Genomic DNA, 12,956 nt, shown 5'->3' on the forward strand with positions numbered 1-12,956 from the left:
ACACTAAGACTGAACTTCTGCCATTGTCTATGTTTCAGTGGATGTCGTTGAAAACCTTAACAAGAGCAGTTTCAGTACTGTGGTGCTGTCGAAAGCTTGACTGGAAAACATCAAAGCAGTTATTTACGGCCAAGAAGTTGGTCAGCTGTTGGAAAACCGCTTTTCAATTATTTTACTTAAAAATGGGAGGTTTGATATTGGCCTATAATTTTTCATCGTTGCGGAGTCTAAACTAGCCTTCTTTAGGAGCGGTTTAATAACTGCAGTTTTTATGGCTTGTGGGAAGACACCTGAGAGAAGGGATGTGTTTACAATTTGTAAAAGATCAGTGGTCATGCAGTTTGAAATATTTTTGAAAAAGTGTGTTGGTAGAATATCCAAGCAGCAGGAGGATGACTTCAGATGTTGTATAATGTCTTCTAGGCTTCTACGGTCGATTGAATGAAATTGTGTCATGATATTTGAATGGATGTTATTCAGAGATCGGGACAACACATATCCTGTGGTTGATGTGGAGGCACTGACTGCTTGCCTAATTTTCTGAATTTTGTCAGTAAAAAAGGATGCAAATTGATTGCATGCCCAGGTGGATTGGAGCTCAGCAGCTACCGACACTGGAGGGTTTGTTAGCCTGTCGACGGTAGCAAATAAGGCGCGTGTATTGTTCTTGTTTTTGGTTATGATGTCTGAGAAGAATGACTGCCTTGCATTTCTAAGTTCCAAATTATAATTGCGAAGTCTCTCTTTATAGATGTCACAGTGAACCTGGAGATTAGTTTTTCTCCACCTGCGCTCAGCTTTCCGACACTCTCGTTTCTCTATTCTGACCAGCGTAGCATTTCTCCAAGGAGATCTTTGCTTACCCGAGACAAGCTTCACTTTATGCGTCAAACTATGGCCGTGGTTACACTTGTCTTTTCAATGAGACTTCTATGATCAGAACTCAGCTCTGAGTTCTTCTTTTTGCAACCAGAGGAGTCGCTGGTCAGTAGAGAGAATGCAAGTTAAAAGACACTTCCGCATTGGCTTCACTCAGCAGAACCGGAGGTTGCCGCCTGTCACAAAGCTCCGCTACTTCTGTGATAAAACACAATTTCCTATAAATTCTTCACAATAAAAGTCGCCCATTATTTAGTTTTTGAAAAGCTTTCATTTTGAAGCATCCAAATCAGCAAATGTTGGGTTTTCATCAGCAGTAACTTTGCACGACTCAGACGGGTCTCAGCTGTACTCCAGTCCCGGTTTTCCTCCCCTTCCTGTGCTCTCACTCAGGAGAAGAAGATGACGCGAGATGATCCATTTTGTTCCCTCATGCAGCCCACACCTCACCGAGATCTGAACTCAACTTGAGCCAGTCCACCTCTGTATGTGGTCTAGCTGATGGGTTACCGATGCGAGCAAGATCCAATCTTGAAGCGTACAGACTTGACAGTTAATGCATCCTCAGATGATAAAAGTTGTATTGAGAAGACAAGTATAACCACGTAAGGCCACTGACCAAGCTGCCTATGCAGTATTACTCAACTCTGTCCGTATAAAATCTGCATTTTGTGCACTTTCATTCAAACCATGTAACCTCTCCGCCTCTCATGTACTTCCTATCGAGATTAATGCAGACGGTTGGCTGACAGTGTTTATCTTCTATTGCCAAATGAAGAATGCTTAACATACTTGGGGAGAATCTGTCCTCGTGAAAGCTTTCAGCAGTGTTTTTATTTTTTTTTAAAGTAGGTCAGTGTTTGTTGATGTCTGATGTTGTGAGTGTGCCCGATGGAGGAAGCTGCACAGAAAATACTCAGCTTTTCCCCTCTCTCATCCCACAGTGCTTCCCTCATGTTTTAATCTCTCCTTTCCTCCTCTGTTTTTCCCTTATCTTTTATGCTCTCATGTCATACCAGTACTTAACTACCGGTATGCACCCCCCCCCCCCCCCCCCCCCCCCCCAATCAGGCTGTGGCATCTTCACATATCTCCCCTGGTAGAAGCGATAACAGTTGGATCTCTCACATTTGGACACAATGCAGTGAAAAGTGCTGAATGCATTTTCATGTGGAAACCCCAGAGTGCACCACTCATTAATCAACTTTTCTCATTTATTTATGATGGCCAACTTATGTTATTTAGCAATGATTATAAAAAAAAAGAGGGAAATATGTCTGAGTGCTTGAACAGAAATAGTTCAAACAGCTCATAATCAGCACTTACAATCTATAAAAGCACTGCGGGTGTAATTAACCTACTTCTCACCATCTGCTGTAAAGCGCATTGGGACATAAAGTGTACAATGTGTGGAAATGTCTAGGATTTGTCCTTGGAGGTAAAATAAATGCCCGTGCTGCCCCGATTTCATGTGTGTGTCTGGCTTTCTGTATGGAGCGGAGGAGAACTGTTGAGCGGGAACATTGAGAAATACAAGATGAAGGAAAAGAGGAACAGCATAGTCTCGTATTGACATTGAACAAAAAAGAGAACTGCTGTTTTGTGTGTGTGTGTGTGTGTGTGTGTGTGTGTGTGTGTGTGTGTGTGTGTGTGTGTGTGTGTGTGTGTGTGTGTGTGTGTGTGTGTGTGTGTGTGTGTGTGTGTGTGTTACAAAGAGAAGATAGTTGTGCACGGAGAAACGTTCCTCCCTCCCTCCAGCTTCCTACTGAATAGCTGTGTGTGTACATGGGAGGGTGGGGGCAGGCATTAAAAAAAATAAAAATAAAAAAGGGAAGGAAGGGAAATTCTCACACGCACATGCGTTTACCTCACACACAGATGTATGGATTCTGCCAGCCATCAGGCTTTCTCTCCCAGTTTGCTGCCTGAGCGACACATACTGAGTGCGAAGTGTCATTGTCAATCTTGCGTTTCTCCTTGTGGCTGACAGTGACATCGACACCCTTCGCTCTTGTCAGCCTGCCTGCGTCCGTATACTTGTGGAATGATGACTGATCTCAGGATAGCTAAGAATGCCTTATTGGATGGGCTGCTCACCAGTCCTCCCAGTAAGCCTCTTCTCAAGAGACGATGCCTCAGTGATGTGAGTACTTTTCACTTGCTGGAAGTGAGAAATTCCTTTCTCTCTAGTTGTTGTTGCTTGTTTCATTCTTAAGGTAGCTTAGAGACAGATAGATCATGTGTTTGGTGCTGCAGGACAGTAGACTGGATTGTTGTACATTGTACAGATAAAGACATGCTCCGCTGCTCTCGGATCTGTTTTTATCCCCATAGAAATGAACTGTGTTTGTGTTTGAGAAGAAACTGCGTACAGCACATGTTTAAAAGAAAAAAGTGAACCTGATGATGACATGCAAAATACAATGAGAAAATGATGTTCTATTAGGACATACTGTATATTGGGTCCACTTAGTCGTTCTGCTGCACTAAAACGGCTCCTTCACAATCCAGGTGTGCGTTGAGATGCAGCACTGATGTGGTTGCTGTATGGTTCACCGATAATCTGGTCAGCATGAGGCAATGTTTGTTGATGTTTGTTTTGCAGTCAGGAGAGCCGTACCACCCAAGCTGAATTGCATTATGGCTTTGTTGATTTTCACATTAAACAATAGACTCCAGGCTGCACCTTTGGCTTTACTCGGTCAGTGTCAGGTGTTTGTGAGTAAGTCTGCATTTATGGGTGGTGATATGTGCACCTTTTAAGTAGGTTTGCATGCGGGTAAATGCACGTAAACGCTTCCACGTGGTTTTCGTGTGCATGTGTGTTTCGCACGTCCTGCGGTGCCCTCTGTAAATTTAAGCTGTCATGTGGAAACATCAGCTTGGCACTTCAGTCCACTTGCGTTACATGGTGAGCGGAGGGCTCACCCCACAACGAGCACTGCCGCCAGGGCTGCTGCGATCCTCCTCGTCTCAGGTTGGCGCAGCTGAACATCCGCAACGTGGCTGCATGAGAAATGCATGCCTCAGGGTGTTGCATTCACCTGTACCAGTAGCTTGGCTAATTGGACAGCACACCAAATGATGTCCTGTGCATGGTCGAGGTGTAGTTATAAATTCAGAATTCATCTAGAGAGCAGCACATCAGTGCACCTGGACCCAAAACATCAAGATTACACCATGGTTGACATGGCACCCAGATGCCAGAATGTCAATTTATTTTGAATTCCTGCATAGCAATTTCACATTGCTATGCCTGTTATCTGATCGGTCAAATATGGTCCCGTCCACACATTAATGTGACTGAAAAACCCCAGTGCCTTCCAGCTAATTTGGCCGTTACGTGCAGTCAGATGAGACGTTGGCTGTAGCAACAGAGAGAAGCAACAAGGAGCTTTGAGGCCCATTTCCCCCTCAGAGTTACTTGTGTACAGTCTGTCTTCAAGCGTGGAGGAAGGATTCTCCAGGAGTTGAATGGAACCTCAGTGAGACTGGGGTGTCAAGTGGGGTGGGAGGGGGGATGCGTTGAGGAGATCACTCATAGTTAAATAAGGACTTAGAGGGTGTCAGAGAGCCAAAGAAGAGGTCTCCTGTCTTGAGACTGCACAGACAGCTTTTGCAGTGAGCAGCGATGAAGGATAAGTGAGCACTGCAGGGAAAGCATATCAACGCAACTGTCAAACCCATGTCCCCTTTTGGATCATTGTCAACTCTCTTCCCCAGACCTCGGACCTGTTTGCCATGATCGAGAGGATGCAGGTACTGTAAGCGGTCCCCGGACTCGCCCGTTCTTCCTGCCAAACTTTAATCAAAGGGCCTCCTCAGAATTCCGCTCGCTTTGGACATAAAACTTCCATTTACTTCTATTTTGAGACTCACGTTTTTCTGCTTTTCCTGCTATTTCTGTATTCCATATCACAACCCCTGCTACTGCAACACTTTTATGCGTGTCTCCGTGTATCCCTCTCTTTGCCCTTAATATTTTTTGATGTGGTATTTGCAGCAGTGACAGCCTTAAGCTGCCGTTAGAAACCTGATGCTTCTGAATGGGCCAAACAAAGCCTTTGTGTTTTCTCCTCACAGCGGTGCAGTTTTGTCTGCGTCACCAGATGTGTGAAATGTTGATATGGATTTTGTAGGAATGTAGTTTGTTTTGTATCCGGTGATGTTCAACTCTTATATTCTGAATAAGCCTGTGAGACAACAGCTTAAACGTACTTGAATGTAGTAACTTTGATACTATGCATCCGCACGTTCACCTCTTTAACTGAATCATAATTCTCTTCCTTTTGATGTTGGTTGGTGAACTGACAACATATTTTTTCTTAACGCATCGTCTCTTAAGTTGTCAAATATATCCCGCGCTGACCTTGTGACTTTGGCATTGCTGTGTCAGGGGCAACTTAACAAGATCCTGAAACACTGTTGTTATTGTCTGCAGTGGAACAGTCTCCAAAGAATGAATTTCATGAAAGCATTTCCAATTTCTATTTGATTCATCTTCCTTCGTCCTGGAAAAAAAAAAAGCGCATCAAATTTGATCGGATTCAGTTCTTGCTGCAGGGTTTTCCACACAAAGAGGCCACTGATCAGGAATTCTTTGTTTTTCATCTGTCTCTGTGCTTTGGGAACTGTCAGTAGTTATGAGTCAGCAAAACAAGGGTGGATAGAGTAGATGCAGCTGTTTTGGCACTTTTTGGGGCCTTAAATTGAATTGTGATGAATGATATCTACACTGTTCTCTCGGACCTCTGCTTATCTTTTTCACTCGCTATGGTCCCCAAGATATCTCTCCTCTTTACTTCCTCTTTCTGCGGCCCATCTGGTGATTGAGCTTGCGTTATGTAAACATGAGTTATTGTAACAAAGAATAATCTCGCTCGATGCTGCTGCACAACAAATTTCAAGCGAAAAACGTTTTCCCATAATGTGTCTCTGTGTTTATCTTTGCGGGTGTGTGAACCTGCTTTGTAGATATTCCACCTGTTCCCTCAGTATCACATCATTTTTCTCTCTACAGGGTTGCAGAATGGATGAGCAGAGATGCACCCTCCCTCCCCCCCTCAAAGTGAGTCGCGAAATCCTCACATCTCCTCGTAGACCGCAGTCTAGTAAAGGATCTGTAATGGCAGAGTTATAAACCTGGCCTTATCAGCTGTCAGACAGGCTTTAGGATGCTCACCGACTGAGTTCGGGAACTCAACAGGATAGGGCTGCAAAATCCTAAACTGTCCGATTACCTAGACGGGCTAATCCGGTTGGCAGTGAAGACTGGGAGATCCTTTCACCAGGAAGTCTGAGGTCAAGTCAGAAAGGGCGCGCAATAGATGCTAATCATCTGAAATAAGAGCATAAAACCATTTATTTCCACGTAGTCATGAACGAGGAAGTATAAAGACCACAGAAGTGCACACACACACACACACACACAGGACGGGTGCCAGGATACAGCTGTTTTCGTTCCCCATGTGAAACGGGAAGTCGTGTTTATTTGAACCCAAACGACGATCTTTTCTCAAACCTAACGAAGTGGTTTTGTTGCCTAAACCTAACTGAGTTTCCTGAGAAGACTGGAGTTTAATTTGAAAAGACCGCATGCATGTAAAAATCTGAAATTGACTTTTCGTTAAAAAAAAAACGCTGTATGAGAATACTTTGAATATTTATAATGTAGTTTTGTAGTTTGCATTTTTGTAGACTTAACACTTTTGAAATGAAGGTGCTCACTAGAACCATGCAGGGTTCTTCAGCTTAAGAGACCCCATAAGAGAACACATTTTGCTTCCTAATAGAACTTTGTCTTCGAGATTCCTCCCAGAACAATGTCTTAAAGGTTCCACCAAGAACCCCCTATGAGAGGTTCTACAGAGTATCCTTCTATGGTGTAATGGATAGAACCGTCTCTGCAGGATTCTGATCCTCTTGTCTTTTCCTCTACTACTGCGCTACCACGCCCATAATAATGGCTGTGTTTCTTGTAAGACTTAAATTAGTTGAGTATAAAAAAGCTCTCTTGCTTTCACTTCTGCTACAGCCGATATAACTTGGCATGGAGCCAGGCAAGCTCTGCTGAGGTTGTTAAAAGAACACTCTTGGGAAATTGACAAAATGACTATCTACAATTGAAGGAAAGTGAGTTTGCCAAAAAAGTAAATTGCACCATGTCGTCACAAAACGTACACCACAGAGGAAAGCCACTAACTGAACACAGCTATCAGATGATAAAATAAGACATGCAATGTGGCTTCTCTCACACCAACATGTGCATATGCAGCAGGAAGCAAGCCCCTACCTTTCTCCAAGTGAAAGCTTGTGTTGTGTCTTTTTCGTGTGAGTACTGTGAGGCTTCAGCACCTCAGTACACCTTTTGCACATTATAACACTGAGGGCAGTGGGCCTCGGATACATTTCTTGCCAACAAAAAAAAGAGAGCTATGTACTCGCTGGAGAAGAATTCCAGGCCTTTGTCAGAAAAGTCTTCTAATTTGGCCTCTGTCAAGCTTTTGCCGGATGAGAAAAGTAACCCTGAGAAAGTAGGATGATACAGTCACAGTGCGTATGCCCATTGTTATTCCCCTCAAAGACCCAAAACCGTAAGTGTGACTCGAAGCGTCTGTTTGTCAGCTTGACTCATGTTTGTTTCCTTCCCCGCAGACAGAAGAGGACTACATCCCTTATCCCAGCGTTCATGAGGTACACGCCATGTAACTCTCTGCATAAATAACTCACACAACACATCAAATATTTTATAGATGTCAGACACTGTAGAGCTAAAGGTTTAAACAGGTCAAACAAAGCAGACATTCGGCAACAATGAAAGTAATGCAGTGTTTTAATGCGACATGCTGACTATTAGTTACTAATCAGTATTATTTTCACTGTTATCACTGTTATCACTGTCAGGTTCTTGGTCGCACTCGCCCTTTTCCACTCATCCTGCTGCCCCAGTTTGGAGGCTACTGGATCGAAGGGACCAACCATGAGCTCAAAGACCCACCAGAGGCTGAACAACCGCCCTGTGCTGCCTCCCATGTCAAGCTGGAGACAAACAGCACCGCCAAGATCTACAGGAAGCAATTCATGGGCAAGGTGAGGATGGGGAAAAAAGGGGATCTGGTTTTATGCATTTCAAATCAGCCATCGATCTTGATTTAATCAGTCTTGTACAGCATCTTGACGTATACAATTGGGCTTCTTATTAAATTGACTTGCCTGATATAAGACAATTTCGGGCTGTACAAAATGAATTGAATTGAATTGAAATTGAATTGAAACAAATTGCCTACTTGTAAATACTGTATATCTGTCATACACTGAAGCAGTTGAGTACCTTGTTTCACACCTTTTCCTCAAGGACACTGCTTCCCTAAATTAAGAGTACAGAAGAAAGTTACTCTCTCTACCCTCTTCCATTTCTGATTTATTACAGCAGTTTGTTGTTGTTTGTTGCTGAGGGAGTATTCATCGTGGCGTTTAAGTGTCTTCTGCTTATCTGCCCCCAGGAGCACTTTAATTATTACACCATGGATGCTGCCCTGGGCCACTTGGTCTTTTCCATGAAGTACGATGTCATTGGGGATCAAGAGCATCTGCGCTTGATGCTTCGGTACAGTTCTTATTATTTTCATAACTGACCTGTTTTCTCTCCCATTTGTGCTTTTTTGTCCCTGTCTCTTAATCACAGTCCTCTCCTTTGCGATGCCCTCTGCTATTGTTCTTTTGCTTTCCTCCATTTTCCTTCTCTATGTTTCTCTCTCTATGGCTGTTTTCTCACATTGAACCTGCAACAACGCTGGCTTCAGATGTCCATGTAATGCAGTGATTCTTTGGCATTTACTCATAGAGTTCCCAAACAGAAGCATCCCATATAGAGTATTTCACTCATGACTTCACTGTTCCACATGGATTAAGTTTTTGTTGTTGTTTTTTTGCTCAAGAATTGTGTTAAGTCAGGCAAAAATGACACGGAGGAAGAAGAGCATTCTGAATTCTCATTGAATTAAAAAATGTATTTTCCTGCTTGATTGCTGTCAAAAGGCAGTGCTACGCTGAGGCCTGACCCTGCTGTCTGAATTCAATCTCAGAACGGGCTTCCTCACATCTGGTTTGGTTGACATCTGCTCCATCAAGCCTCCAATGTTTAAGTCTCGTGAGATGCAGCTATCAAACGATAAACACCTCAGAAATCGCATGTCATTTCTTATTTTAAATGTTTAAATAACTAAATGAATTAATGCAATGTATTATACACCTACTTGTAATATGTTATAATCAGCTTCTAGCACCGTAAAATTATACTTATAACAACTTGTACATATTCATAATGATAAGTATCAAGGTCAAGTATCATAATACTTTATAATTGCAGGTCACTCAATTACCTTTTTAACTTGATAATGTGATTATAAGTTACTCCAAATAGTAATTGTTTGCTTTAAGTAAAGTAAAAAGTAATTTCGTGTTTTGTATGTTGTTCTTGCATAGATTTAATGATATGTTTTATTCAATTTACTTAAAGCAAACAATGACCACTTAGAGTAACATATAGTTACATGACAATTTATAACAGTGATTATTATGCATAAAATATTACAACCATGGAAATTATATTACACAATGATCCTTACAAAACGTGACAGTGAATGATTATTGTTATAATGCATCATAAATATTTATGAATTATTATAACTGTAACTATACAGTGCAATAAGTAGATAATAACATGTTTTAAGTAAGTTTAAAATGCACTATGGGCGTCATAGAAAGTGTTTCCAGTAAGACAATTGCAGATTTGTAAAGACCCTGCTTTAGTGTCCTTAGAAACGCAACAAAACACACGCCAGCATGCAATCGATAGTTTTGTCATTTATGTTTGGGAGTTGTGTAATAACGTGAGTATAAATAGAAGTGTTAAAATATGTTTGTGTGGCACAGCGTAAACTTTCAAGCTCCGCTGTTTAAACTACTTTTAAAAATGTGCCACAAAGTGCTCAACTTTTAGCACACTATGTAAGTGTAACTGCTCCCACCTGCCCACTCACCCAAGTCCTCCACTCCTTCACGTTCTGCTAAAGACAGACGAGAGGTTCCACTCCAGGTTTTAGTAGCTGCGTTCCCTCTTTGTTAATGGAGTGGATGAGTATGTTGCGAGGCAACAGTCACTCAGCCCACAACGTTTTTCACATTGTGATGTTTGATGTTTTCCGCCAGGTGGGCACCGCCCACAGTCACCCCACCACCCAAGTCAGACTCAGCCACCCCGCTCAATGTAGTCAGAGTCACTGTCCACATCGAAAGCATCTGTAAGACAACTAGATGACCAGTCAGAATCTCTTTTTTTAAATGTAGCTGTTAAAGATCTATAAACTGTAGAAACTGTTGTATTCCCAAGCACACAGAAGGATCACAGGTTGGTCGGACCTATGAGAGCCACACTCCTCTGAGCTACTGTTGCTACACCTGTCCAGCTTTCTGCCTACAATTATAACTGAGGCAGATTAACCACTACAATTCATAATATATATTTTTTTATTTTTAAATGGCACCTTGATTTCAGGCAAATGTCAACTCCGTCAGCTGAAAATACTGAGGGACTTATTTAATGCTTTCAGCTTTTAAAACGAGAAACTACAGGGGTCTTGAATATGCACTTGACGGCTACATAGATATTGTGCCTATTTCAGGCAAACACTCACAGCGGTATATTGAAAAATGAAGAAACATTGGTCTTGTATTGCAGTGTGAATCTAGTAAGAGTAGGCCGTGTGTAAGAATGAAAAGGAAAAATGCAAGATCAGTTCCAAGGGAACCCCGTTTGACTTCGTGCCTCACATATTTGTTCCTGTTTTTATTCAGTATGTTTTCATTTTTACTTTTACTAAGTAAAAAAGGCCCTTAACTCCTAACCAGCTTCCACACAGTGAGCAAATACCACACAGTGCATGTGCTGAATGGAGCTTTTTTGGTTAAATGTAACCTGTAAACCACCTCGTTAATTGTTGATGTGCCCCTTAGCATTAGTGGTGAGTTAACCCTCGGTTACTACTGAAGGTAAGTAAGCTGGACTTGCCTTCTTATGTTGTTTTTTTTGGTTCCTATCAGTGTAGGTGGCACACTGACCAGATACATTCAAGTTTCTGCAGTTATTTTATTCATTCCATCCTGCAGTGTTGCAGGGATCTGTAGTCCCTGCTGCGTTGCTAAGTTGTGCTGCACAGGCCTCTGTGGCACAGTTATGTTAGCATCGTAAACACATAAGGGTATAGCATGCTAAGTTGCTAACACTCAACAAGTAATTTCTGGTCAGCATGTATACAGTCATCATTCATATTGTTGATTAAATAACGACTCAAGTCATGTATTAATACGTTCCATTCAAATTCATTTATTGGTTGTGTGAAACTTTAATCAACCAAATGTTTGTTGCATGAGCTCCCATCCATATTACCTGCTTGTCATATGGTCATGGATCCAAACTGGCAAACAGAAAGTGAGAGCTTCCAATGGGCTTCATAGCAGAGGGAACTCAGACTGTACCATGTTGAGTAGAATACAGAGAATAATGTGTTTTTTTAAATACCCCTAAACAACTTATAGCGTTAATATTTATATGTTAAGACAATTAGAATAATGATTGAAGATTGTTTTTGTTGTTTTTACATATGATTGTTATTTGACTGCCCAATTGATTATGCATTAACTGTGGTCTGTGTGTAGGAAGAGCTGCTCTTTAAAAGCAAGGAGTTCATTCAGGTGCAGACCTGCTGGAGGCCGCTGCTAGCTGCCCAGACCACGTGGGCTTAGCCCAACTTTTCATTATTTACAGCCATCTGCTGCGCTTTCTCCAACTCAGGATTGCTCCCAGTCTCCGTAGTTTTAAGGAACTTCATAAAACTCACTGTCACTGCATCTTCCTACAATGTTATGTGCTTTTATGCCTGATGTTTTTGTTTTTATCTGGGTCCAGAAAAGTACTTTACATACAGAATATAATGTATTTTCTATTTAAGTATTTATAATTTTTTAAGAACAATTATAAAGCAATTATAAGGAAAGGTCCCCTTTGAATTGACACTTCATTTGAATGCTAAACATCAAAGAAAGAAAACACTGAAGGATTGCTTGAACAGTGAGCGGTTTAACTTTTCAAACTGTTTGTCTTCCAGCACAAAGCTAAAAACTTACCACGATGTCATTCCCATTTCCTGCCTTACCGAGTTCCCCAATGTGGTTCAGATGGCCAAGGTAGGCATTTATTATCGCAACGAATATATTGTTTAAAAAAGAAAGTATTTTAGCCTTTAAGTGAGAAAAGATGAATGTTCTTTTTCCCCGACAGCTTGTTTGTGAAGAGGTCAACGTGGATCGGTTTTATCCTGTCCTCTACCCAAAGGTATAGCACTAATCCTCATTTCCAAATAGAACTCTCTTGCTATCCGCCAACATCGCATCTCCGTGAACCTCACTGACAATCTTCTGTTTTCTCGTCCTCAGGCATCACAGCTCATTGTCACCTTTGATGAGCATGTGATCAGCAACAACTTCAAGTTCGGTGTTATTTATCAAAAGTTTGGCCAGGTGAGTGTGTTGCACAGATACCAACTGCTGATCTTCTGCTTTTGAAGTCACGTGTCACTCCTCCTGAAAATGTCCTTTGCTCCTTCCACGCAGACATCAGAGGAGGAGCTGTTCGGGAACATGGAAGAAAGCCCTTCCTTTGTCGAGTTCTTGGAGTTGCTGGGCCACAGGATTGAGCTTCATGACTTTAGAGGGTTTGGGCACTTTTCAGTTTGATTTCTTTCAGTTTCCTCAGCAGCAGATTTAAGTGCTTTTAATTCTCCGTATAACGCTCCACCTCATGTCGGTCAGAAGCTTTTGATCAGAGTTGGCTTCAAATGAACCCCTGAAGAGGCGATTTAGAACGTCCTGATATTTGCAGTGTTGCTGACATTGTGATTGAGCAGGCAGAAGAAGCGCCCTTGGCATTCCCTCCATGATGGATGAGCGTGGAAGGGCCGGGTCCTCCGAGAGCATGCGCTTATGTTCCACTTGTCCACCGTTTTGTTTGTCTCCTCTCC

The 12,956-nt window shown here is 42.1% G+C and overlaps 1 protein-coding gene across 8 annotated transcripts in view; it reads left to right on the plus strand.

Moving 5' to 3' along the window:
• The window catches only part of LOC306775678 (rap1 GTPase-activating protein 1-like), a 42,042-nt gene that overhangs the window by 14,462 nt on the left and 14,624 nt on the right, over window positions 1–12,956 (plus strand). For 3 of the 8 annotated variants that reach the window (XM_079266137.1, XM_079266138.1, XM_079266141.1), the window contains exons 1-10: window positions 2,805–3,022; window positions 4,603–4,638; window positions 5,900–5,947; window positions 7,534–7,572; window positions 7,783–7,968; window positions 8,358–8,485; window positions 12,045–12,123; window positions 12,218–12,271; window positions 12,373–12,456; window positions 12,550–12,650. In XM_079266137.1, coding sequence (XP_079122263.1) covers window positions 2,924–3,022; window positions 4,603–4,638; window positions 5,900–5,947; window positions 7,534–7,572; window positions 7,783–7,968; window positions 8,358–8,485; window positions 12,045–12,123; window positions 12,218–12,271; window positions 12,373–12,456; window positions 12,550–12,650 — 854 coding nt within the window. In that variant the 5' untranslated portion in view covers window positions 2,805–2,923. Of the gene's footprint in view, window positions 1–2,804; window positions 3,023–4,602; window positions 4,639–5,899; window positions 5,948–7,533; window positions 7,573–7,782; window positions 7,969–8,357; window positions 8,486–12,044; window positions 12,124–12,217; window positions 12,272–12,372; window positions 12,457–12,549; window positions 12,651–12,956 lie in introns of those variants that run through there. The other 5 variants (XM_079266139.1, XM_079266142.1, XM_079266144.1 and 2 more) reach the window with 3 other exon arrangements.

Source organism: Melanostigma gelatinosum (assembly GCF_949748355.1).
Source record: "Melanostigma gelatinosum genome assembly, chromosome: 3".
In the NCBI taxonomy this organism is placed as follows: domain Eukaryota; kingdom Metazoa; phylum Chordata; class Actinopteri; order Perciformes; family Zoarcidae; genus Melanostigma; species Melanostigma gelatinosum.